Source organism: Capra hircus, chromosome 18, assembly GCF_001704415.2.
Source record: "Capra hircus breed San Clemente chromosome 18, ASM170441v1, whole genome shotgun sequence".
In the NCBI taxonomy this organism is placed as follows: Eukaryota; Metazoa; Chordata; class Mammalia; order Artiodactyla; family Bovidae; genus Capra; species Capra hircus.
The window spans coordinates 53,497,413-53,523,329 of NC_030825.1; the positions used below are offsets into that span (position 1 = coordinate 53,497,413).

The 25,917-nt window shown below is 49.6% G+C and overlaps 1 protein-coding gene across 1 annotated transcript; it reads left to right on the plus strand.

Moving 5' to 3' along the window:
* CEACAM19 (carcinoembryonic antigen related cell adhesion molecule 19) lies at positions 7,702-25,844 on the plus strand. Its single transcript, XM_018062551.1, has 7 exons — positions 7,702-7,975; positions 8,710-9,078; positions 18,984-19,134; positions 22,399-22,445; positions 23,492-23,574; positions 24,342-24,410; positions 25,031-25,844. The coding sequence occupies exons 1-7, from the start codon at positions 7,921-7,923 to the stop codon at positions 25,082-25,084; spliced, it is 828 nt and encodes a 275-aa protein (XP_017918040.1). The 5' UTR covers positions 7,702-7,920; the 3' UTR covers positions 25,085-25,844.

The window sequence follows — 25,917 nt, forward strand, 5'->3', positions numbered from 1 at the left end:
TCTGCTGCCTTTGCAGGCAGATTCTTTACCACTGCACCACCATCTGGACTTCAATGTGCACATCCTAATTTTAAAATGCTATATTGCTAAAAAAAAAAATTCTAACCATCATCTGAGCCTTCAGTAAGTCATCATCTTTTTGCAACAGTAACACCAAAGATCACAGATCACAGGCCATGATAACAGATAGAATCACGAAAAAAGCTTAAAATATTGTAAGAATTACCAAAATATGATACAGAGACACCAAGTCAGCAGATACTTTTGGGAAAATGACACAGACCGACTTGCTCAATGTGGAGCTGCTCAATTTATTTAAAAAAAAAAAAACAAAAACACAGTATCTGCCAAGTGTAATAAGGCAAAGAGCCTTCAAATGAGGTGGGCTTATACATAAAAGCCTCAAACCAAGAGTTATAAAAAGATATCAGGGGCCCATTTTGAGTTTATTTGCACAGAAGTAATAAAGTGAGGGTTTAGCTCACTCCCTCAATAGATGACTGGATAAACAAAATCTGGTCTATCCATGCAACAGGATATTGTCCAGCCATGAAAAGGGATGGGGGACTAATGCATCAGTCTTGGAAACATGATGCTAAATGAAAGAAGCCAGACACAAAAGATCATTTCTTGCATGATTCCATGTAAATGAAAGATCCAGTATAGGCAAATCCATAGAGACAGAAAAGAGATCAGTGTTTATTGGGGCCTAGAGGGAGGAGGAATGAGGAGTGACTGCTTAGTGGGTTCAAGGCTTCCCTTTGGCATGATAAAAAATGTTCTAGAAATAGATAACAGTGATGGTTGCACAAGATCATGGACCTACAAGTACCACTCAGTTGTACACATTAACATGGTACATTGTATGTGGGTTTTGGCACAATAAAAAAAAAATTTAAAATTTTTATTTAAAGAATTTTTCCATTCCCCAGAGATTACTGGAAGAATTTTCAGGAACCAATTAAACTCATGAAGGGTAGGTGAATTGTTGGAGAAAAAAATAATATTCTAACTGTTAAAGAAAAAATTACTTAATGATACCAGTTAAAACATGGTGTTCTCAGACACTCAGTCATGTCTGACTCTTTGTGACCCCCTGGACTGTAGCCCGCCAGGCTCCTCTGTCCATGGGATTTCCCAGGCAAGAATACTGGAGTAGGGTGCCATTTCCTCCTCCAGGGGATCTTCCCCACCCAGGGATCGAACACACATCTTTTCCATCTCCTGCACTGACAGGTGGATTCTTTACTGATAGTGCCACCTGGGGAGCTCAGTTAAAGCATAAAGTAAAAGAAAGTGTTGGTGGGTCAGTCATGCCTGACTCTTTCCAACCCCATGGACTGCAGCCTGCCAGGCTCCTCTGTCCATGGGATTTCCCAGACAGGAATACTGGAGTGGATCACTATTCCCTTCTGTAGGGGATCTTCCTGACTCAGGGCTCCAGCCCAGGGCTCCCACATTGCAGGCAGATTCTTTACCATCTGAGCCAGCAGGGAAGCCCAAGGCAGACTTTATTTAGGGAGATGGGGTCATCACGTTAGGTATAGGGAGCATCTGCCAAGAGGCGAGGGACTGGACCCAATTCCAAATCCAGTGTGGGCATGTGGGGATTCATAGCCAAGCAGCAGGCTGGGAGTCGGTGGATGGAAACCAACTAAGAGGTGGGGATAGGGAGGGAGATCTCGGTGGGGCTCCTGGGTGCGAAAGCCTTTCTGTGTCCCCCATTTCTTGATTACAGGAAAGATGCTTCATTCAGCCTCCCTGACCTTCCCAGAGTTCCACGGGCAGGTTCAAAGAGCTGCTATCAATATTAGGGAGCGGAGAGGGTTCAGAGAGAGCTTCCCTGGTGGCTCAGACAGTAAAAGCGTCTGCCTGCAATGCGGGAGACCCAGGTTCAATCCCTGGCTAGAGAAGGAAATGGCATTCCACTCCAGCACTCTTGCCTGGAAAATCCCATAGACGGAGGAGCCTGATAGGCTCAAACAGTCGGACACGACTGAGTGACTTCACTTCATTTCACTTCACTTCAGGGTTCAGAGACAAGGGAGGAACAGTCAAGAGAAATAATACACTTGGGGCAGGGTCCTGGTTCACCCTCAAGGGATACACATAAACAATATCTTTGAGTTGTTTTACACACACTGAAACCCCCACTAGATGGGAGAGGTTAAGGGGTGTGCTGCCCACAAGGACATAGACTCCAGACCGGTTGGCACCAGAAGGTTGATGATGCTGACTCCCACTTATCTCACCACCAACCAATCAGAAGAATCTCCATGAACTAATCCTGCCCTCTATGAACCATGATTATAAAACTCCTCACCAGAGTTCCCCGGTGGTTCAGTGGTTAGGACTTCATGTACCAAATGTGGGGGACACGGGCTCTATCCCTAGTGGGGGAACTAAGATCCCATGTGCCACGTGGCATGGCTAAAAGTAATAATGACGATAAATTAGGGGCTTCCCTGGTGGCTCAGTGATCAAGAATCCTCCTGCCAATGCAGGAGATGTGGGTTCGATTCCTAATCCAGGAAGATCCCACTTGCCGAGGGTCAGCTAAGCCCAGGCACCACAGCTATTGAGCCTGTGCAGTAGAGCCCAGGAGCCACGACTGGTGAGCCCCCCCGTGCCAAAATCCTGAGGCCTGAGCGCCCTAGAGCCCATGCTCTGCAACAAGAGAAGCCAGCCGACTGCAATGAGAAGCCCGTGCACCGCAAGTGGAGAGCAGCCCCCACTCGCCACAGCTAGAGAAAAACCCAGGCAGCACCCAAGACCAAGCACAGCCCAAAATAAATAATAGTAACTTATGTTAACAATCGTAATAAATAAATTTTAAACATATGTTAAAATAAAACTCTTCACAACCCCCTGCAGGTCGGGACACAGTTTCAAGGTCATTAGTCCCCTGTCATCCCCTTACCTGGCAAAACAAGAAAACTGTTCTTTTCTACTTCTCCCAAAACTGTGTCTCTGAGATTTAGTTCGGCAGAGGGGTACAGAGGCTGGATTCAGCTTCAGTAGCTTCAAGGGTAAGAAAGAATTTAGCTATGCTGACCTAACAGGATTCTTCCTGGATCAGATATCACCTGGGGGGTGGGGGCGGTGAAGGAAGAAGAACCCAATCAAATATCAAAGGAAGGCAGTTCTGGCTGAACTGATTTAGAAGGCTTCTTGCTCAAAATGGACAAGGCCAAGATGAACAACAGAAGTCAAACATCAATCCTAGCTGGGAAAAAGTTCAAGAAAGCTTAAGCAGAGTTCAGTCAATGAGAGGATCTTTGTCAGTGTATGAAAATATAACAGTAGGGGTGCTTCAGGCTCCAACAGCAGAAATCCCCTCTCGCCCCTCCCACCCCCACCCCAGACTCCCCAGGCTGAGGTTAAAAACAAAGAACTGGATTGCCTAGTTCAACTCCAGGTACTACATGGGGGTGTTCAGCTCTGCTTCTCTGCTGTTTCCTCTGTTTTCCTCCACATACTGGCTCTCATCCTCAGGCTGGTGCCAAGGTGGCTGCTGCAGTCCGGCCATCACAGCCAAACAACTGTGGTGAGAAGCAGCCCACTCCACTCGGGGAGAGCTTCCCCAGGAGCCTCCCCTCAGCTCTGATTGGCCAGCACTACCCACTGCTCAACCAATCCCTGGCCAGAGAATGGGACCACCTGGGAGTGAGGCAGGAGAGAGACGGGCTCTAGGCCAGGCATTTGCAATTATCCTCCTGTTTACATTTCCTGGGGAAACAGGCAGGCAGGTTGTAGGCTGGATATTTACAATAAGCCTCCTGTTTGCACTTTGAGTTAGAAATAACAACCGGGACAGGATAAACAACTGGACTTTGTCTCCCGTGGACACTTTAAGATAACAGTCACGGCAGGGACAGAGACAGGCTAAATTATGTTTGAGTAAAAGATCAAGAGGTCACACATTTCCCATCCTTGGGGCAAGGGAGACACAGCACATATGCAGAAAGAATCCTTGGGGGGTTAAAAAGGAGGAGGCACCAAACCATAATAGGTGATGCCAAGGCCCTCCATTGACCTCTGGGATGAAACTCATCTTGGAGAAAGTTGCACATCCTTGTTGGGGAGGGTCCTAGGGCAGGTCAGGTGTGAAAAAAGAAATCAAATAATTGGCCAAAGGTAAACAAAGACCCCACCCACTCCAGTACTCTTGCCTGGAAAATCCCATGGACGGAGGAGCCTGGAAGGCTGCAGTCCATGGGGTTCCTGAGGGTCGGACACAACTGAGCAACTTCACTTTCACTTTTCACTTTCATGCATTGGAGAAGGAAATGGCAACCCACTCCAGTGTTCTTGCCTGGAGAATCCCAGGGACGGGGGAGCCTGATGGGCTGCCGTCTATGGGGTCACACAGAGTCAAACACGACTAAAGTGACTTAGCACACGTGCATAAAGACCCAGAAGAACTGCACTGTATACTGTGGTCCTCCTCGTTAGGGGGGGAAGCCCACACCCTTTCTCTCCAGGTGTGCCCCTCTGCCTTGCTTCTGTCTTAACTAAACAAACAGTTTCTCTGTGTGCTCTCCCACTTGTACTATGCCTCCAGTAATAAATCTTGCATGTGTTTTCACAGTTTTTGCCTCCTTAAAACATTCTTGCTTTCAAATGGAAGCGAGAGACAGGGAAATTCTGCTTCTAGCCTCTAGCCCTTTGTGATCTGGTGGCTAGGATTCCTGGTTTTCGCCCAGGTTGCTGCTGCTGCTAAGTCACTTCAGTCGTGTCCGACTCTGTGCGACCCCATAGATGGCAGCCCACCAGGCTCCCCCATCCCTGGGATTCTCCAGGCAAGAACACTGGAGTGGATTGCCATTTCCTTCTCCAGTGCATGAAAGTGAAAAGTGAAAGTGAAGTTGCTCAGTTGTGTCTGACCCTCAGTGACCCCATGGACTGCAGCCTACCAGGCTCCTCCGCCCATGAGATTTTCCAGGCTCCCGGGTTACCCAGGTTCAATTCCTGGGCAGGGAACTAAGATATCGCTTCAAATCACCACTTACTGCTGCCTCTCTGAGATTAGGAGGCTTGAACCAGCCAGGACCTGCTTTCTGGGGCTGGTGAAAAGCCAGGATGAAGACTTCAGGACGGAGGATGAAACTAACATCTGGTATTAACAGCGACCAGTTTCCCTGGCAGCTCGGCGTTAAAGAATCCGCCTGCTAATGCAGGAGATGCAGGTTCGATGCCCAGATCAGGAAGATCCCCTGGAAAGGGAAATGGCAACTCACATGGGCTACACTCCATGGGGTCACACAGAATTGGACACAACTGAGCAACTACGACAATTAACAGTGATTCTCTCTGGGCAGTTGGAAGCTGGCTGAATTTTACTCTCTTCCTTTTAAGTTCATTCTGTCTAAATGTTCTAAATAAACCTTGACTTTCCTTTTAGTAGTTGTAAGAGGAATCAAAGTCATTAGGTGAGAGGGAGGCAGGAAGGAAGGAGGGAAAGAGGGAAGGGAAGAAAGGGAGAGAGGAGCTTTAGGAACTGGAAACTCTAGAATAACTGGCTTTGCTTGGCGCCCTGCCTCTCCCTCTCCCAGCTCAGAGAACCTTTGCTCCTGAGGTTTAACAGGGAAAATTCATCAGAATCCCTGTGGCCCCTAAACTCCACTTCTGCTGTGCTCCAAATACCTACCAGAATGAGACTGGTCTGGGCAATCTGATTGCAGCCCAAGATTGGGGCAGCAACCTTGGCAATAAAGGCTGGGTTTGCAACAATCCCTCTGAGGCAGATGGACAGAACAAACCTCAAAACAGCAGCAAAAAATCCTGAAAGAATTCTGGCAAGGAACACAACCAGGAACACCGCCTCAAGGCCTTCCAGGCGGTAGAGACTGTTTGGGAGACGAGGATTGAAAACACCTCCAGGGAAACACACTTCCCACGAGCAGGGTCACAAATCTGGGAGGCAGGGCAAATCCATAGACAAGTTGGATAATAATTACAAATAACGGGCATTTACTGGCCCCTGCCTGCAAAGTCTCCTTACTCCTCCCAACAGCCCCGTAAGTAAGGGTGTTTGCACCATCCTCCAGAGGAGGAAACCAAAGTTCCAAGAGGTGAACTCTTGCGCCCAAGATCCCATAACCAAGTGGTGGCAAAGCTGGGCTGAGAGCCAGGCTCAGCCACTCACGGCAGGGCAGTCCTGGAGTCTACAGATGTTCAGACATCTGGACCATGCCCGCCTTGAGACAGTTCAAAGTCAAGATTTCTTTCCTGTCCCAACCTAAGGACTCTGGGATTTTCCTGGTGCTCCAGTGTTTAAGACTCAGTGCTGACAATGCTAGGGGCTCGAGTTCAATCCCTGGTCAGGGAACTAAGATCCCACGTGCCATGCAGCGCTGCCGGAAGATTTTAAAAGAAGAAGAAGAAAAAGGAAAAGAAAGAAAAGTGTTCCAACCTGGGGACTCTGGAAGATGCCAATCTCTGAAGTATGTCCAACACACACACACACACACACACACACACACAGACACACACACACACACACTGCTACGTGATGCATGGGACCCTGACTTGGTGTTCTCTCCTCCTACAAGACAAGAAATCTCACCTGGCATCAATCCCGTCAGATCCCTAGGTGTGCGCTGTCCCATAGAAGTTTCTCTGACGATGGCGGAAATGTCCTGTACCCATGCTCTCAAGTGTGGTTGCCACTGGCCACGTGGGGCTGTTGAGCACTTGAAAGTGGTTATTTCGAGGAACTAGGTTTTCTAAGGCATTACATTTCAATTAATTTAAATTTATATAAATAGCCTTAGGGGGCGATGGTCATAGCACAATCCTGGACCCTCCAGCACCCAGGTCATGCCCCAACAGAGCTCAGAATTACACTCGGTCCTCCTACTTCTCCAGCTTCACCCCCCAACACACACCTCCTCCCTGCTCGGCCCTCCGTTCTTCCAGGATTTTGCTGACTCCTCAGTGCACCTCGAGGGCTGTCTCAGCCTCCATGCCTTTTGCGTATGCTGTTTACACCGCCTGGTGTACCTCTCCCCAATCCATCCCACTGCATTCCTCCTCCTACTCTAGGTCTAGACAGACATCCCCTCCTCCAGGAAGTCCGCCCTGCCTCTCTGGCTGAGTAAGGCATTCCCTCAGGTTCTCCTGGGCCCTGAGGCTCCTCCATCCCAGCATTGATGATCACTCTGTATCGTCATTGTCTGGGGATGGGCCTCTCACACACACACACACACACACACACACACGTGCATACACACACACAGAACTGTGAGCCCTGTTGTGGACCGAGGGCAGAGCAGGAGCCGTCTCAGTCATCACCATGTTCTCAGCATCACTTGGCCCAGGGCTGGCCATAGTGTGTGCATGTTGGAATGAATGAACAGGGGGATGTTTTTGAACAACTATGCTAAGAGCTTCAGAGTGAGCCAGCCACAGGTCAGATTCCATCTCCACCTGCTGATTGACTTGCCTCTCTCCTTGAGCCTCAGTTTTCTCATTCCATGGAATGGAAAGTTATGCATGGTGGATATAGGATGAGATATTTGAACAAGGTATTACCTACTTCCTTGCCTGGCCCAGGGGGATTGCTCAATCCAAGGCTGCTGTGACTGTTGTTTTTGCTGTTATAATTACTGCCTTGCTACTGACAGGGAAGAAGAGATGTAAAGGGGTCAAGGGAGGAGTCTTGCTAGGAAGTTCCTCAGTCACCCTGGAAAACTGGTTCAGTCAGCTTCTGTGCAGATCATCCTTTATCTGAAGGAGCACAGGTGAGGCCTTCAGAGCTTATGGGAAAGGGGTGCTAGGCTGGGCCGGCCTCAGCCATGTCTCAGAGGCACCCCAGGATTCCCACTGAGTGGGCTCACTTCGGATAGCCAGGGCCCCACCTTCGGGCCCCCTCGGTGTCCAGTAGGTGGCCCCTTGGCATCTCTGTAGGACACCAAGATGGAGATTCCTGCTGGGTCCCAGCACGCCTTCCCCAAGAGCCTCCTGCTCTCAGGTAAGGAGGAAACGTACCCCCAGGGCTGAGGGGAGAAGGGGTTCTTAGCCCAGGGGCTGAGGTTTCCTCTTGAAAGAAAGGAAAGTTTGTCAGGGGAAGGGAAATTATAACATTAAGATGGGAGGGAGGGGCAGAAGAATCACAACCTCATCCCCATTTAACCTGTGGAGTTTTCTAGAATGTCAGGGCCACGAAGGCTGGAATTTACTTCTGCTTGATTCCCTGCTGAATTCCCAAGGCTTAGAAATCTAGAGAATTTTATTTTCTTTTATTATTGTTTTGGCTGTACCACTCAGCATATGGGATCTTAATTCCCTGACCAGGGGTTAAACCCACACCCCCTGCCTTGGAAGTCTTAACTATTGGACCACCAGGGAAGTCCATAAAGAATTTTAGACATATCATATATAACTGTTATTGTAGCATGAACAATATATTGGTTAAACAATTATTAGTTAGACAAATTAATAAATCAGTTCAGAGAGTCCATGTGTTTGGAGGCAGATCACATACCATCTCCAAGCCAAAAAACTTTCTGGACCGATGGGATGGCAGATCTGTGACATTCATACCTGGATTCCCACTCTTGCACCCAGAGCAGACATCACTAATCAATCCCAGTGCTGCTGCCAATAAGCAGCACTCAGAGCCTGCAGTTGAGGACAAATAAGGAGGAGAATGCTAGGGTCCCTGCCTGACACTTCTGATCCCAGGCCTCCCCTGTAACCCCACAGCCTCCATCCTGGCCCTCTGGGTTCCCCAAGGCTCCTGGGCAGCCCTGCGCATCCAGAAGATTCCGGAGCAGCCTCAAATGAACCAGGACCTTCTGCTGTCTGTCCAGGGCATCCCAAACACCTTCCAGGACTTCAGCTGGTACCTGGGGGAGGAGGCCCATGGCGGCACAATGCTATTCACCTACATCCCCAAGCTACTACGACCCCAGAGGGATGGCAGTGCCATGAACCAGCGAGACATCGTTGGCTTCTCCAACGGCTCCATGCTGCTGCGTCACGCCCAGCCCAAAGACAGCGGCACCTATCAGGTAGCTGTCACCATCAACCCTTCCTGGACCATGCGGGCCAAGACTGAGGTCCAGGTGGTTGGTGAGTGTTGGGCACTGGGGGAAGAAGTGGGGAGGCTAATGCAACCTGAGCAGCCACCAAGCTCTGTGCAAACATTTGGTCCTCTTGTTCCTTCATGCAACATATATTGGCTGAGCATTTACTCAGTACCAGCCCCGAAGCTGTCATTTAATCCTCTGGTGCATTAGCTAAGAACACATCTATTGAATGCTTACTTTGTGCCAGACACTGAGCCGGACCCTGGAGAATGCACCATTCATTTATTCTTCACATGCATGAATTCATGAAATGTGTATTGAGCACCTACTGTATGCCTAGTCTTGAGGGATCTATGTTCATAAGTCAAGAATTTATTGGGAATTCCCTGGCAGTCCAGTGGTTAGGACTTGGCACTTTCACTGTGGGGACCCAGGGTTGATCCCCGGTCAGGGAACTAAGATCCCACAAGCCTCACAGTACAGTAAAAAAAAAAAAAAATGTGTTGATGAATCTACTCTGAGCAAAACAGAGACATGGTGGCAGACGACAGCAACAGCTAGTATTTCCTGGGTACTTGTTATGGATCAAAACCAGTTCTAAACAGCTGCCCCAGAACACAACTTCTCAATCCGGGCATTATTAACGTTTTGGACTGGCTATTTCTCTGTAGCAGAGGCTACACGTTCTGTGCACTGACAAGTATTTAGCGCCTTCCCCGGGCTCTAGTCACTAGATGCTAATAGAGCCCTCCCAGGAGAGACAACCAAAAATGTCTTCAGACATTGCCAAACGTCACCCCTGTTTGAGAACCACTGCTGCTGCTGCTGAGTGGCTTCAGTCGTGTCCGACTCTGTGCGACCCCCGTAGACAGCAGCCCATACCCTATATTAATTCATGTGTTTCTTTTCTCAGAACTCCATGAACGGTTATGTGCCAAGTATATCTCAATAAAGCTGGGGGTGGAATGACAACTTTTCCAGGCAGACTTGGTCACTCACCATCTAGGTCCCCAGAGGACCCTGCTCATCCCTTTACCTTCCTGATTGTCCTCATGTGTTCTAATTTATCCCCTTGAGAACTTGTTTTGTGCTAATTCCCTGGTGTTCCGGTGGTTACGACTCCTTGCTTCCACTGCAGAGGGCACAGGTTCGATCCCTGGTTGGGGAACTAAGATTTCACATGCACATCAGTGCAGCCAAACAAAGAGCACAGAGTAAGAAAAATGGAACATACTTACCCTTTTATTTTCTGATTAATGCTTACTGAAGTATAGTTGCTTTACAGTGTTTCATTACTGTCCTTGCTGTACAGAAAAGTGAATCAGCCATACATACATCCCCTCCCTTTTGAACTTCCTTCCCATTCAACTCACCATTAAGTAGAGTCCCTATACTATACTGTTAAATGACTTGTTATAGGTAAATGCCAGCTTTACCCATAATAACTCACTTAATCCTCACTGCAGCTCTGCTAAGTAGGTAACATTATTAGATCCATTTTACAGATGAGGAAACTGAGGCACAGAGAGGTTAGACTTGTCCAGTAAAAATAAATAATTAAATAATGATGTGATCTAGAATAGGCTTTGCTGAGAAAGTAGGCAAAAGAAGGAAGGGAGTCCTGAAGATTTGTAGGGCAAGAGTTCCTGGTAGAGGGAATAGCATGTGCAAAGGCCCTGAGGTTAGACTAGTTTGGTGTGTTTAAAGTATAGACAGATGGACTCCATAGCTAGAAGACAGTGAGCGAGGTGGGTGTAGGGAGGTGAGGTCTGAGAGGTAGACATGGGCCAGGCTCATAGGCCACGGCAAGACTGACAAGAAGCCACAAGAGGGTTTAAGCAAGAGAGTGATTGGATTCACAGCTTAACCTATCCATTGGGCACAGGGCAGGTTGAATCTCTGTTTTGTCCTGAAGGTTTGAGGCAGGGTATCAGGCAGTTCACCATCAAATCAGCAGCAGAGATGGGACTCGAATGCAGCGCCTCCTGAATTAGACACACACTGCCTCTGCAGGAGCTAAATTCCTCATTCACTCCTCCTTCAGCAAGCACCCGCTAAGAGCCACCTCCTCAAGGCCTCCTCTGTGTCTGGCCGGTACTGGGCAGTGCTGGGGACGGAGTGGTGACCGAGGCAGCCCTGACCTTCCCCTCCTGGGGCTCACAGTCCAGTGAGGGAGACAGATATTAACTTTATAATCACACACACATACAATAGAATCTTATGCACAGTGCAGGTACTTGGAAGGAAAGTGCAGGAATTATGAGATTGTAAAGAGGGGTGTCAGGGAGGTTGCCTGAAAAGATGATCCTTCAACAAAGTTTGAATGATGATCGACAGTTCTTTTTTTTTTTTTTAATACTTCTTCTTTTGGTTGCTCTGGGTCTTAGCTGTGGCATGCGCCATGTGGGATCTAGTTGCCTGACCAGGGATTGAACCCAGGCCCCCCACATTGGGAGCACAGAGTCTTAGTCACTGGAACCACCAGAAAAGTCCCCTGGAAGTTCTAATTAGGGAAGAAAGGAGCTCTGGAAGGTATATGGGCAGAGGGCTCAGCCTGTGCATAGGGCCTGGGGCAGGAAGCTACAGGGCTCATGAATTAGCTGGCAGGAGGCCAGCCTGGCTGAGACAGGGCAGTGAACAGGGGGCATCCTAGGAGGCCAGCACTGCAGGATAAATTTGAGCCAAGGCCAGGGGCTTCCCTGGTGGCTCAGACAGTAAAGGATCTGCCTGCAATGCAGGAGAACTGGGTTTGATCCCTGGGTTGGGAAGATCCCCTGGAGAAGAGAATGGCAACCCATTCCAGTATTCTTGCCTGGAGAATTCCATGGACAGAGAAGCCTGGCAGGCTATACAGTTCATGAAGTCGTAAAGAGTCGGACATGACTGAGCAACTAACACTTGGGTTGTAAGGATAGAAGCTCTCTCCAACTGACTCAGAGTGGGGGTGTCTTGTAGAACCCCAGAGGTAGCCCCTGGGATATGGGCTCTATATTAGGCCTGGGTTCACAGCTGCTTCTTCAGAGCCTAGAACAGGGCCAGTCACACAGTTGCATGAATGAATGGACCAGGCACCCAGCCTGGAGGGTGGGAAAGGAAGCTTTGCAGGAAAGCAGGTTCTCCCTCCCCCTCCAGAGGGTGCCAGCTCTGGTCTCATCTCTGCTCCAGGGCTCCATTCTCTTCTCACAGCAAGGATTCCTACCAAGACACTACACAGGCTTCTTTGTGCATTCTGAGTCTTCTCTTCCAAGATGCAGAGATAGAGAGAAAGGGAGCTGGAGAGACAGGCAGACAGAGAATCTGATTGGCCTTATCTGGCCTGTGGGTCTGCTTCCCCTTGAGTCAAAGGCCCCACCCCTTTTCCAAGGAGATGGGATCAAGTACAACAAACCAGAAGGGGAGCTGGAGATGATGAGCCAGGACTCAACGGTCACAGGGTAGACTATCATTTTGTTCATCATCAATCTCCTACTGCCCAGAGCATGGCTTAGCACACATGAGCAGCTTAAATATTTGCAACCCCATCTCTGATTTATGAGGCACTTACTACTTGCCGGCACCTCCAACTAAGTGCTTTGCCAACCTCACTTCATTCCACTCCCATAAGAACATTGCAGGTAGCCCTGGGATGGTCCCCATTTTACAGAAGGGTAAATGGAGGCCCAGAGTGGGCCCCAGAGCACACCTCTGGGGAAGGGAGGAGCCAAGTGCACAGCCCTGGCCCTCCTGCCATGAGGTTCTTACACACGGACTCCCATGGAAGTACTGAGGGGTCCCCGTGGAGAAAGCAAGCAAAGGAGGTGGGGAATGGCCTTGATTTCAGAGGGCTGAGCATAGGGAGCAGGGAAGCCAGGCAGTTCCGCCCAGCATAAAAAGAAGAGCAGAGGAGAAGGCAGAGGGAATTAGGGATAGGCTTGGTTGGGAGGGTCCTCATGTTAGGGTGGGTGTCCTCAGCCCCAGACATTTATATTGGAGGGCCCCAAATTCAGCCCCCCAACCTAGGTGGGAATGGAAATGGCCAACAGCACTTCTAGCATCCCAGGTAACTCACACACTCAGTCTCTCTTCATCATGAGGGAGTTTGGCTGTAACAGAAGTCAACTCCGACTGGCATGTGCAGGAAGGTGTTTTTAGGGGTTTTTTTACATTTATCTTTTAAATTTATTTATTTGGCTGTGCCAGGTCTTAGTTGCATCACGTGCGATCTTCTAGTTCCAGCGTGTGGACCCTAGTTCCCTGACCAGGGATGGAACCCAAGCCCCCTGCATTGGGAGCTCAGCATCTTAGCCGCTAGACCACCAGGGAAGTCCCCAGAAAGGGGTTTAATAAAGCTTAGCATGTCTAAAAAAAAAAATACACATCAATTTATTTAAAACTCAGACTCACAGGCATGAAAAACAAACTTATGGTTACCAAAGGGGATAAGGAGGGATAAATGAGGAATATGGGATACAGAGCATTATATATAAAATAGATAAACATTAGGGTTTACGGCATAGTGCAGGGAACCATTGGAGAAGGAAACGGCCACCCACTCCAGTATTCAAGCCCGGAGAATTCCACGGACAGAGGAGCTTGGCGGGCTACAGTCCACGGGGTCGGACATGGCTGAGTGACTAACACTACTACAGGGAACCGTAGTCAGTATCCTGCAACAATTTACAATAAAAGAATCTGAAGCTATATAGCTAAAACTAGCCCAACGTTGTAAACCAACTATAGTTAAATTTAAAAAAAAAAAACTATTAAAAAATAAAATGAAAAAGGTCGTACATGTTCACAGGACCTTCCCGAGGCTAGAAACAAGAAACAAGGTATAATAACTTGGTGGAACTGCTCTGACTGGAGTAGCCATTGCCCACATCTGGGCCCCTTGGGGCCCAGAACTCCTGCCTGAGGGCCCTTGGAAGGCTGCATTCATTCACGTATTCACGCAATGAGTATCGACATCAAGCACCTACTGTACGCCAGGCACTGAGTCTACAGAAGGAAAGTACAAAGATCACTGCTCTTGTGGAGTTTATACGTCGATAGACGTGCAGGCTCCAGCCTCACCATCACAGGCCCCACGTGGTACCTGCATCTGTGGCTTCACACGGATGCTTCTAACTCAGGGAGCCTGGTTCACATGACAGGTTCCCATGGAAAAAGAACCTAAGAAAGAGGGTCTCTGGCAGGACTCCCAAGACGTATGACTCACAGAAACACAAGTGAAGGCTCAGGATGAAGGCTCAGGATACTATAAACCATCCCCAGTTTACAGATGACAATACTGGGGCTCAGAGAGGAGAAGTCAGTTTCCTGAGGTCACACAGCCCACAAGCAACAGCAACTTGGCTCAAAAGTACAGAGGGGAGCCACAGTCCCAGAAACCTATTCATGAGGGTTTGGGGCCTCTGAGCAACTCTGCCTGGTTTCCTCAAAGTCTTCAGGCCCTTTGATACCCATGGGGATTAATTGTGGAGCCTGACTGCCCCTGATTGACCATGTACAGTGCGTTTCTCACACAGGTATCATCTATGCCCTCCCAACCATGGCATGACGATCCCCATTTTACAGATGGGAAAACTGAGGCACAATCTGAGTAACTTGTCTAGGTCACCCACATAGGGAGAAGCAGGTGCTAGACTGGAACCCGGGCTAGTTGGCTCCAGAGTCTACGCTTCTAGTTAGGTCTTGATTCTGCCGGAGTGTTAACAGCTATCATCGTTAACTAACTATATGAAGTCAAGAGTTTAGTCCTGACCCACAATGCAGTTACAGAATTAGACACAAAGCCTGCCCTTGAGGCTCTAGCTGAAACCAAAGTCCCCCCTGGCTCAGGGAGTTCTTTGCCACTCAGGATCAAGTTTGAGCTGCCAATAATGAAATTGAATTTGGTGCAAGCAAGACACCGCTTGAGAGCGGCCAGAGAATGGGGAAGGGAACTTGTACTCTAAAAGCCTCTTCCCTCTGAAGGGAGAGGAGTAGGGGGATTTTAAGGGTTAGAAAACAAACAGGGCATCAGGGCTCTAGGAAAGAGGTGGAGATTCCAGGGGCAGCCTTGGGCACGCGCAGTCACCCATGCTCCTTTGCACATAGCTCTAACTGAGCCTTTGCTGTTTTAGTCGTTAAGTCACCTCTGACTCTTTTCAACCCCATGAACTGTAGCCCACCAGGCTCCTCTGTCCATGGGATTTCCCAGGCAAGAATACTGGAGTGGATTGCCATTTCCTTCTCCAGGGGATCTTCCTGACCCAGGGATCGAACCCAAGTCTCCTGCATTGGCAGGGGGATTCTTTACCACTGAGCCACCAAGGAAGCTAATTTTGCCTAGCAGAGTATAAATCCCCTCTTTGGGCAGAGAACTAATGAAACAAAGGTAACTCTCGGACACCTCCAGGTCTCAGCTGCACAGGCGCACTCATGGGGTCATGTCAGAGCCAGTTTGGGGGCGATTGACCCCTGCATATCTCTTAGCGCACAGCTGCAAAGCATCGCTGGAAGATATCAAGTGCTTCGAAACAAACACGGAGATAAATCAGAGCAAGTGTTCTTCAGCTCTCAGGGCCTGGTATGAACACACAGAGATAAACGAGACAAGGAAAGTCGGCCTTCTTGGAGCTAGCCAGTTCAGTCTGGTTTTGTCTCGGGTCTTTGCAGCACCCGGTTGATAAAACATAACTAACCTGTGTGGTTTTAAAAAAAAATACAGTTTTTGTACCTGGGACCTGGACTGCATAGACTGCATAACACGGGTGTCAATATGACCTTTAGTGAAATGGCCAAAACTTTCAGAGGCTTTGTTCTTGTGTCTGTAAAATGGGGGCAACGACATCACCACCATCACAGGACCCTTTAGATCCCCAATATTTTTGGCACCAGGAACGGGTTTCGTAAAAGACAATTTTTCCGTGGCGGGTTGGGTGGGGTGAGTCGCTTGGGGATGATTCAAACGCATTACTATTATTATGCACTTTATTTCTGTTTATTATTACATCAGCTCCACCTCAGATTATCAGGCATTAGATCCCAGAGTTTGGAGACCCCCTGCTTTAGAGGACTGCCTGGGCAAGTTCATGTGAAGCTGCTACTTTTGAAGCTGTGGAAATGAAGGATAACCAAAAGAGGAAAACAAAGGCTATTAATTCAGAGCTTGTGTGTAGCAGGGGAGTCATCCACTCTCCCTTGCATTTTGGCAGAGACTCAAAGGCAGGCAGAAAAGCCTTGGAATGGAAAACAGGAAAGGCTACATGCGTGTCCTTGTGGGAGGCTGTTGGCACAGAAAAGCGCGAGAGCCTAGGTGATTGGTTGCGGTACGTGTCTGGCTTTCTCTGGCTGGCCCTGAGTTAGAAAAAAGGGATGAAAATTAGGGAGGCTGTCAGTTGTTAATCAAGTCCTGGCCATTTGGCACTGATTGTTACAGAAGCTATTATTCAGCTTCCTGCATTGTCACCAGAGATAGAATCTGGCTTCCTGTAAGTCTGACTTTAGCTGGCTTTCTGGGCTGTTTGTAAGAGGGTTGGTTTCCTAGGCAGTTCGCGGCACCTTGTGAGTCAGAATTCTGTTCTCAGGGCTGGTCTGACAGTTGTCGGTTTGCACACTGGTGTCTCAAAGCACTTTTTCGATGTGATTCTATCTAATCAAAGATCAACATGGAGGGACTTCCCTGGTGGTGCAATGGTTAAGAAGCCACCTGCTAACACAGGGGCCACAGGTTCGATCTCTGGTCCGGGAAGATCCCACATGCCGTGGGGCAGGTACGCCTGTATGCCACAAGTACTGAACCCACGCTCTAGAGCCTGAGAACCACAGCTGCTGAACTCCATGCGCCCTAGAGCCTGCACTCAGCCTCAAGGGAAGCCACTGCAATGAAAAGCCCTCACACAGCAATGAAGTGCAGACCCCGCTCCACAACTAGAGAAAGCTCCCGTGCAGCAACAAAGACCCAGTGCAGCCAAAAATAAAATTAAAAATAAAAGGATCAACATGGATAAATCTACTTCATGGAAGACCCAGATTTTTTGTTAGTAGAACTGAGAATAGGTGGTCCCAGAGACCAGTAAAGAGACAAGCCAAAAGAAAAGAAGTTTCAGTGCTGGAAGGAGAAACAGAATGTGAGGCTCGGTTCCAGCTACTTCTTGCTGTGGGACAAACTCAGTGGTATAAAACAACAACCACTTTATTATGTTCATGGTTTCTGGGATCAAAAATACAGAGAGCTTCGTGATATCCAGCCTCAGATGAACGGCTTCAAAAGGTTGCGCTTGGCTCAAATGCCGGAAGCTAAACACACCCAGAGGCGTCTTCATGCACTTGCTGTCAGCTGGGAGCTCAGCTGGGGCTATCAATAAGATCATTGATCCTATGGATCAACGTGTCCTCACCAGTGTGATGTCACGTGTCCTCACCAGCGTGACTGCTTGGGCTTCCTCACAACATGGTCGCTGGTTCTGGGTTCATGATGGGAAAGCATGGAAAGAGCAAGTGTTCTGGAAGGCCACAGCAGAAATTCCGTGGCTTCTTCTGACCCAGCCTTGGAAGTCACACACCTTGAGCTACACCGTATTCTTCTGATTACAAGTGAATCACTAAGGTTGGCCCACATTCAAGGGAGGGAGATTAGACCTTCCACTAGGCAGGAGAGTGGCAAAGTCATATTGAAGACGGGTGTTCAGTTGCGATCAACTTTGGAAAATACAGTGATTCACAGGCTGGCTCTCCACAAGCTCACTGCCTATAATAAAAGGCAGAAAAACTTCCTTGCTGGTCCAGTGGTTGAGAACCCGCCTGCAAGGCAGAGGATATCATTTGGATCCCTGGCCCGAGAAGTGTTCACATGCCTTGGCGCAACCAAGGCTGCACACCACAGCTACTGAAGAGCACCAAAGAGCCCTGGATGCAGGACACAATGGAGACCCAGCGTGGCCAAAAATAAATAAAAATTTTAAAATACATAATGTTTTTAAAAATAATAAAATAAAAGGCAGAAAAGATACCCCCAAATAAGTAAAATTTTTAAATAAATAATATTTTTTAAAATAATAAAATAAAAGGCAGAAAATATAAACAAGCTGTGAAAATCATGTGAATCAGGGAAGTTTTCTGCTACAGCAACAGAAACTGCTTCTGGCTGACTTAAACAGAAAAGGAACAAATTCAAGGATCCTAGACAACTCAGAGAGTCTCCAGAATGGCAGGGAGCCAGGCTTGGAACGTGTTGTATGTTGAATTGCATCCTCAGTTGCTTCAGTTGTGCCCAACTCTTTGCGACCCTGTGGACTGTAGCCCACCAGGCTCTTCTGTCCATAGGCTTCTCCAGGCAAGAATCCTGGAGAGGGTGCCCTGCCCTCCTCCAGGGGATCTTCCTGACCCAGGGATCAAACCTGTGTCTCTTATGTCTGCTGATCTGGCAAGTGGATTCTAAGCTACCCCTTCTTGCTACCAAGAAGGACTGGGATAAAACAGATGTCCAGATTGAGATTAAAGGCTGGAGGTCTTCTTGGAAGGGGCCAGAGTCAGGTAAGGCTTGGTCCCAGATCTGGCAAGTTGAGTTTGAGAATCCTATGAGTCCTTTATGTTCCTGACAAAACAGTCCAGAACGTCATCGTTTTCCTGGAAGGATGGAGGGGTCATCAGCTGAGGCAAGAAAAAGCCGGTCACTGGAGCAAGGGTGGGGCAGCGTGTCATGAGGTAGGTGTGGGATGTGCTGAGGTTGGAAGGAAATCCTAGAGAAGCAGAGATTTTGAGGTGGGGGGAGCCAACATGTTTCATCTGGGACATGTTGACTTTTCCGCGCAGCAGAATCAACCGGACAATTGGATGCTCAGATCTGAAATACAGGAGAAAGCTCTGAGCTGGGAAGATGAAATCACACATCAGTGGCCTATGGACTGTCACTGATACAGTGGGGAGGGTGGCGGGGAGGCCTTCCAAAGAATCACATGGCCCTCTCTCTCTCTCCCTCCCCAGAAAAGCCTAAGGAGCTGCCCGTTACCAGCCTGCCTGTGAGTGCTGGGATTGTGGCTGCTATCGTCATCGGATCTCTTGCCACTGGATGTATCTTTGTCGGCAGCATTGCCTATCTCCTGGTGACAAGAGGCTGGAGGGCTCAGAACCACAGGTACAGGAGCCCCAGCCCTCTCTCCTTCCTGTCAAGTCTTCTCTCCCTCCCCTCTTGGATCCCCTTGATTCTTCTTCCCTAAGTCACATTATCCAGCTCATACACAATCTCATCCATCCTGGAACCCCTGAGGTGGACAGGATCTTCCTACCTTATATTAGACAGAATTCCACATTGCAAGGGACAGAGACCTCACCTTTATACTGGCTTAGCAAGTAATAAGAAATGTTCTTGTCCTATATAAGTGAGCTTCAGGTATGGCCAGATCCAGGGGCTCAATTCTATCAAGAAACTCTGATAGAATGCAGACCTCTCAACTCTCCTTTTCTCCACGGTGGCTCCATTTCCAGGAAGGTTCTCCCCTTAAGGTGTGACAAGATAGCTCTCAGTGGCTCTCGGCTTATAGTCCAGCTCAGCCACCCAAGAGGAAAAATAGGACCTTCTTCCTGATAGTTCCATCAAAAACCCCAGAGCTGCCTCTCACCAGCTTAACTAAATCACATGCCCTTACATGAAACAATCACCATGGCCAGGTCTTAGAATGCAAAGTTGAGCTACTTGTATAACCTTGGAGACAGAGAGATAAACCCAGCTCCACATGATGAAATGGATTGAGAGTGGGGAAGGTTCCTCGAAAGAAAACCAGATGTAATTGCCAAAGAATGGGAGTAGATGGTGGGCAGGCAAAGGCATCAGATGGTGCTTACCTCTGAGGGGCTGGGTAGGCAGGAAGGAGGGAGAGGCAAAGACACAGAGAGAAGGGGGAGGAGGCCTGTTTTCCCAGGGAACAGTGTATTCATGAAAAATTCCTTTCTCATGAGAAGGGTGCAGCCTCCTCAGAACTTTGTCTCCTACCTTGATTCTGAGCTAAGACGTCTAATTTCACTTCCACTCAGTAATCCCTAGAAAATGAAAGCAGTAATTTTGTCTCCTCTCTCAACTCTTCCTTATGTTATAGTTTCCTGACCTTCAAGATTCTGTTTTCCCTGAATATGTTCTAATTTAGGGGTGGCAAACAGATTTCACCTCCCAGCCCAATTCCGATCAGTAAATTAACCTACACATATTTGTTGAGGGCCTGCTATAGGCCAGGTACTATTCTAGGCACTAGACAGCTTAACGGAAAAGGAAGTGGGGAGCCCCATCTAAGTTAGTGAGAAAAGATGCTGCGATGGATTAACCATGTCTGCCACAGTCATATCAAAGGAAGTGGAGGCACACAAGCCATGCCTGCTAGACATCCTCATCATCTCAAAGGTGATACAAAAAGAGGTGATGGGGGACGTCTCTGGTGCTCAGGTGGTTAAGAATCCACCTTGCAACGCAGGGGATGAGGGTTCAATCCATGGTCGGGGAACTAAGATCCCACACGCCGAGGGGCAACTTAGCCTGTCCTGCAACTAGAGAAGACTGCTTGCCACAACTAGGCCCAGATGCAGCCAAAGTAAGTAAATAAAAGGGAGCTGCAGTCCGTGGAGTCATGGAGAGAAGGGCACGACGGGCCAAACACACACACACACAAACACCAGAGTTGCCATAGCCTTAGAGACTAGAAGTCATTTACCAAATGGCACAGAACTGGCCCGTGAATGGCAAATTCTCAAGATAGTGAACCCTACCTGCCTACCTTGTAAGCTCCAGAACCAAAGCTAGACACTGGATATCCTGACCCTCTGACCAGCTTCCTTCCCACAGAGCCAGTGATTCTAGGTAAGTTTGAAACATTTCCAAATCTAAAAATTGTTTAACCTTTTGATGGCATTTTTAAAGTTATGATATTTTTAAAGGCGTTGAATCAGATGGGGAAAAGAAGTCCTTTTTCTTCTCTTTTTGCATGATTCTGAGAGCAGCAAATGAACACCTTGATCAGGTTTTTTAACGCCTTTCTAATGCTTGCTAGCTTCTATGAAGAGAAAATCAGCAACATGTGGAGCTACAAATCTAAACCATTGTTTGACTTTTCCTTTCTCACTTTCTATATTTACGATCAGCTGTATGGAGTTTTATTTTCATTCACAATGTAACAGCTTCCAACTGGTCTCCCTGCTGCCACTCCCATACCCACAGTCTGTCTCCCATTCCCCTGATTAGCAGCCAGAGAGTCTGTTAAAATTGGTCAGAGACACCCCTGGTGGTTCAGTGGTTAAGAATCAGCCTTGCTATGCAGGAGACATGGGTTCGATCCCTCGCCTGGGAACTAAGATCCCACAGGCAACTAAGCCCAAGGCGCTGTAGCTACTCAGCCAGCAAAGATCCCACATGATGCAGTGAAGATTTCCCCCGGCTGCAACTAAGACTCAACAGAGCCAAATAAAGAAAGAAATCAGTCAGTTCTGGTCCTGGAGTCAAGGCCAAAGTCCACTCCACGGTCACAAGACCCAGCTCAATCGGCCACGCACCCTCTCGCCTCCCTGACCTCACCTCTTGCCACTCTTTCCCTCACTCTCTGCCCCAGCCACCCTCCCCTCCCTACTATTCCTTTGCTGTCCCAGCTCCTGCCTCAGGACCTTTGCACAGACTGTCATCTCTACTTGGAACTTTCTGCTCTTGATTTCTGCACACCTGGTCCCCCTGGATACTTCAAGCCTTTGCTCAGTTCTCACCTTCTCGATGAGGCACCCCAAACCACCCTGCCTGAAACTGCACACACACACACACACACACACACACACACACACCACCCTCTGCCCCCTGCAGTCCTCATTTTCCTTCATCCCACTTTTCATTCCCTGACGTTCAATGTCCCATCATTCATTCGAATCCTCTCCCTCTCTCCTCACTATGGCGTCCGCTCCAGGAGACCGAGGGTCTTTGTCAGTCTTGTTCCCAGCTGTGTCCCCAGTGACTTCAACAGTGCCCAGCCTGTGGTCAGTGTTTCTATAAATATTTGTTTAGTGAATTAATGAGTTCGTGGTAGGGAGGTCACGTACTTTTTAAATAAGGGTATTCAAAAGAGCCGATTTAAAGATTAATATTAAGGACATCATGGAACAGGTAGGTGGAGCTGCATCATTCAGGTGGTCTGTGTAACTGACGAGGTTAAGGATGCCCTCTGTAAGGTGGGAGCAGGGGAAACCCGAGGAACGACCGTGTGCCTGGGGATTATGGGTGAAGAAGCTGGGATGGGGCAGGACTTGTCCTGGGTCGTTCTGAAGCAGGGATCCTCTCTCTCTAGGGCTGATGGGTTTTCCAGCTTCTGTGAGTCTCTGTCCAGCCACCTGAGCATCTTTCAATTCTAATATCCTTTTCTCCATGTGCCCCCAGGATAACAGCCACAGAGAAACCAGAGCTGGGCCCCAGTCATCGTGCTGGTAAGCCAGAGGCCCCTGTCTCGCAACCCGGCTCTCCTCAGGGCCCCCTCCTCCTCTGCCTCTCAGCCAAAAACCCCCTTGTTGTCCCCAGTTTGGGGCCTCCCAATCACTTCGCCCACCCAGAGCTTGCTGGGACTCCCCAGATTCAGCCCACAGAGTCTGAGCATGTTAGGGCTTGCCTCAAACCTGCTTCTCCTCGTTTACTCAATGCCTAGTACCCCTGTCCTCTGGTGTCTCCTGTCCTCCAACGGGTCACAGCCCAAGCCAAGCTCCATCTTCTGGATCTCCCAACCCAGTTCCCCACTGTCCTCCCAGCTCCCACACTCGCCTCCACCCCATTTCTGAGCAGAGTCCTTCTACGTCTCTGACCCTGTCTCTCCTCTGCTCAAAAACCCTCTGTGGCTCCCTAGCACCCTTAGGACAAAGTTCAGACTCCTTAACATGACTCTCAAGGTCCCTCATTAACTGGTCCCCTCTGTCTTTCTTGGCTTCATCTCTCATAAGTAACACTTCCATTCCCAAAACAATACAAAGAAATATATATATATATATATATATATATATAGGGGTCGCCAAAAAGTTCATTCAGATTTTTCCATAAGATCTTATGGAAAAACCCAAACAAACTTTATGACCGAATATAATCCAGACAGATGAAACATGGTTCCTCAAACACCAGGGTTCTCACCGCCAGGCCTCTGCACACCCGCTCTCTTGCCTTTGCATGGCTCTCACTTCTCTTGCTATTCTCAGAGGTCCCCTCCTCCAGGAAGTCCTCCCTGATACCCCTCCAGGATACCCCTATGGGCTCCCCCACTCCAGCTCTGCACACTCTGGGTCACCCCTGACTGGGGACAGGTTTGTCTCCCCCCACTGAACCATGAGCCCCAGGAAGGCAGGGCAAGGCCAGCGCTGCCTCAGTCACTACTGTATCCCCAGCATAGGGCTGGGCAAGAAGAGGGCTTAACACAAATGTTAGTTGCAGTAGCTGGGATGGACCTGAGGGCCACCTGTCAGCCGACTCCCTCTCTTGTCCTCTGCTTCAGGTGATGACAGGATCTATGAAGCAATACCATCGCCAGTCCTCCTGGTGTCCCCTTGTGACTCGGGACCCATGAACTCTGCCACGGTGAGCCCCCCCCCCAAAGCCTACTTTTGACCTGTTGCCTCCCTTCCGAGTGTGCTGGGGCGCCCCAGGGTGCCTTGTCACACAGTTTGGGAACTGCTGTTCCCTGTTTAGGCCACTCCCTATTTTTAAAATATAAGCAAAAGAAACTAAAAGGAAACAGCACAAGACAAAGACAATTTGTCTCTGTGCGTGGAGGCGGGTGGGTGGGCTTTATCTGCTTCTTAGAAGTGTGGCAACTTAGGATTCTTATAAGAGGATTTTCTACACTGGGCAGATATTTCCTTTACAGTCAGGTGGAAAGGGTTGCTTAAAGTAAGAAATTAAGAGAGACTGGGAACTCCCTGGCGGTCCTGTGGTCAAGAGTGTGCACTTTCATTGCTGAGGGTGCAGGTTCAGTCCTTGATCAGGGAACTAAGGTCTCACAAGCCTCATGGTGTAATCAGAAAAAAAAAGAAGAAGAAGGTGGAGGAGAAGGAAAAGGAACTTAAACAGTTAAGACTGAAAGCTTAGACCCACATGTGTCCCCGGGGAGGCTGAGCATCATCTGGGTGATTGTCAGGTCAGGTAAGCACTGGCTGCATCTCCCATGCACCCATTTCTCAGAGGAGAACAGTGAGTACAGGGAGGCTAATTCCCTTCACTTAGAGGCCTCAGAGTCAGGGAGGGGCAATGGGGACGCGGAGTCCAGGTCTGTCCCGATGCCACAGGGCAAAGGGGGGGGGGTTAGGGTGCCGGGGGCCTGGCTCACCTCTGCTCTTTCCTTGCAGCCGCCAGACCTGCCTCTGCCCCCGCCCCCACCGCCCCCACTGCCGGGGCCTGAGAACCACCCCTACCAGGTATGGAGCTGGGGGAGGGGGGGTCAGGACCTCCAGGCTCGGTGGGCGGGGCTTCCTCTCCGACCCCGCCCCCGACTCCCGAGCTCTCGGGAAGGAAGTGCGTAGCCCCCTCGCTGAGGCTTCCCGGGCAAGTCATTTCCCGTCTCCGGGCGAGGGGCGAGGGGCGGGTTAGTTTCTTCCTTCGTCAAAGGATGCCAATGCAGTGAACTTACACAGGAAGAAATGAAGCCCAGAGAGGGGAAGGGCCTTGCCCGGGGTCACACAGCGAGTCAGAGCCCAACCGCAGGGCCCCCCGCACCCCGTTCCTGGGCCTGGGTCTCAGCCAGTCGCCCGCTGCCTCGCCCTGAACTTCTGCCTCCGTCTGTGTCCCTGTGTGTCCCATCTTACGTTTCTCTGTCCGTGTCTCTCTACCCCTGAGGGGTCTCCCCACCCCGCCCCCAGGCTCTTTGTGACCTTGTGTCTCTCCCTAACTCTTTTTTTTCTGTACTCTGCACAGAACTTTGTTTCTCTGTCTCTCTCACTCTCTCCTTGTCCCTCCTTTTCTGTGTCCCTGTCTCCCCCTGGCTCTCACCCCCAAACCACAACAACCCCTCCATCTCCTTCCCTCCCCTTCCCCCCAGGATCTGCTGAACCCCGACCCTGCCCCGTACTGCCAGCTGGTGCCCGCGCCCTGAAGGGATCCCAGGTGAGGCCAGCCAGGGAGAGGAGACGCCTCAGACTTCCCCCGCCGGGCCTTGAACCCGCAGAAAAGCCTCCGCAGAGACGCAGCACGACTGGGACCCGGGGCTGCCAGGTCGACAGGATGGACGCCCCCGTGGCTTCCGCAGCAGCCAGCAGGACGGTGAGGGGCCTAGCTCCTCACTCCGCAGCTGAGCGAACAGCGCGCCCTGAGGTCTGGCCCTCCAGCAACCTGGCCTGGGCCCATGCCTGGGAAAAGCAGGCTCTTGCTACCCCTGCTCCACTCCAAAGCCCCCCAGAGCGTGGTCTCAGGCCTGCTTCCAGCCAGACTGCACAAGTGCCTGCTTGGCCGGGCTCCCTCATCTCAACCCACAGCGCCCCATCCAGCTCTGTTGACCTCCCTGGAAGCCCCTTCCCCTGGGCTCCCTACCACACGTGCCCCAGAGCACAAGGCCCATGATCACAAGGACCTCAGGAACCTGTGGCCCCAGAGGACAGTCCAGGCCAGTTTCCACTGCTGCTGGGGCCCCTTCCCTGTCCAGGCAGACCCAGCCCCTCTTAAAATTCAGTTTCTCAGAACCTGTGGCCAACTTCTGCCCATTCCACCACCCCCACCATCCCCCCAGTTCGGGGCAGCCACTTTCTCCTCTATCCCTATTCAACCCTGTCCTCAATGTGGGTTCCATCTCTCGCCCTCTAATTTATTCATCCATTCAGCGATAAATAAACTGTGTGCCCTGCACGGTTCAAAACAAACATCTCTTCTCTCCTGGAGGGTCACTCTGGCAACAGAGAGTCAAGAAACAAATAACATATGTGGTGTGTTGGC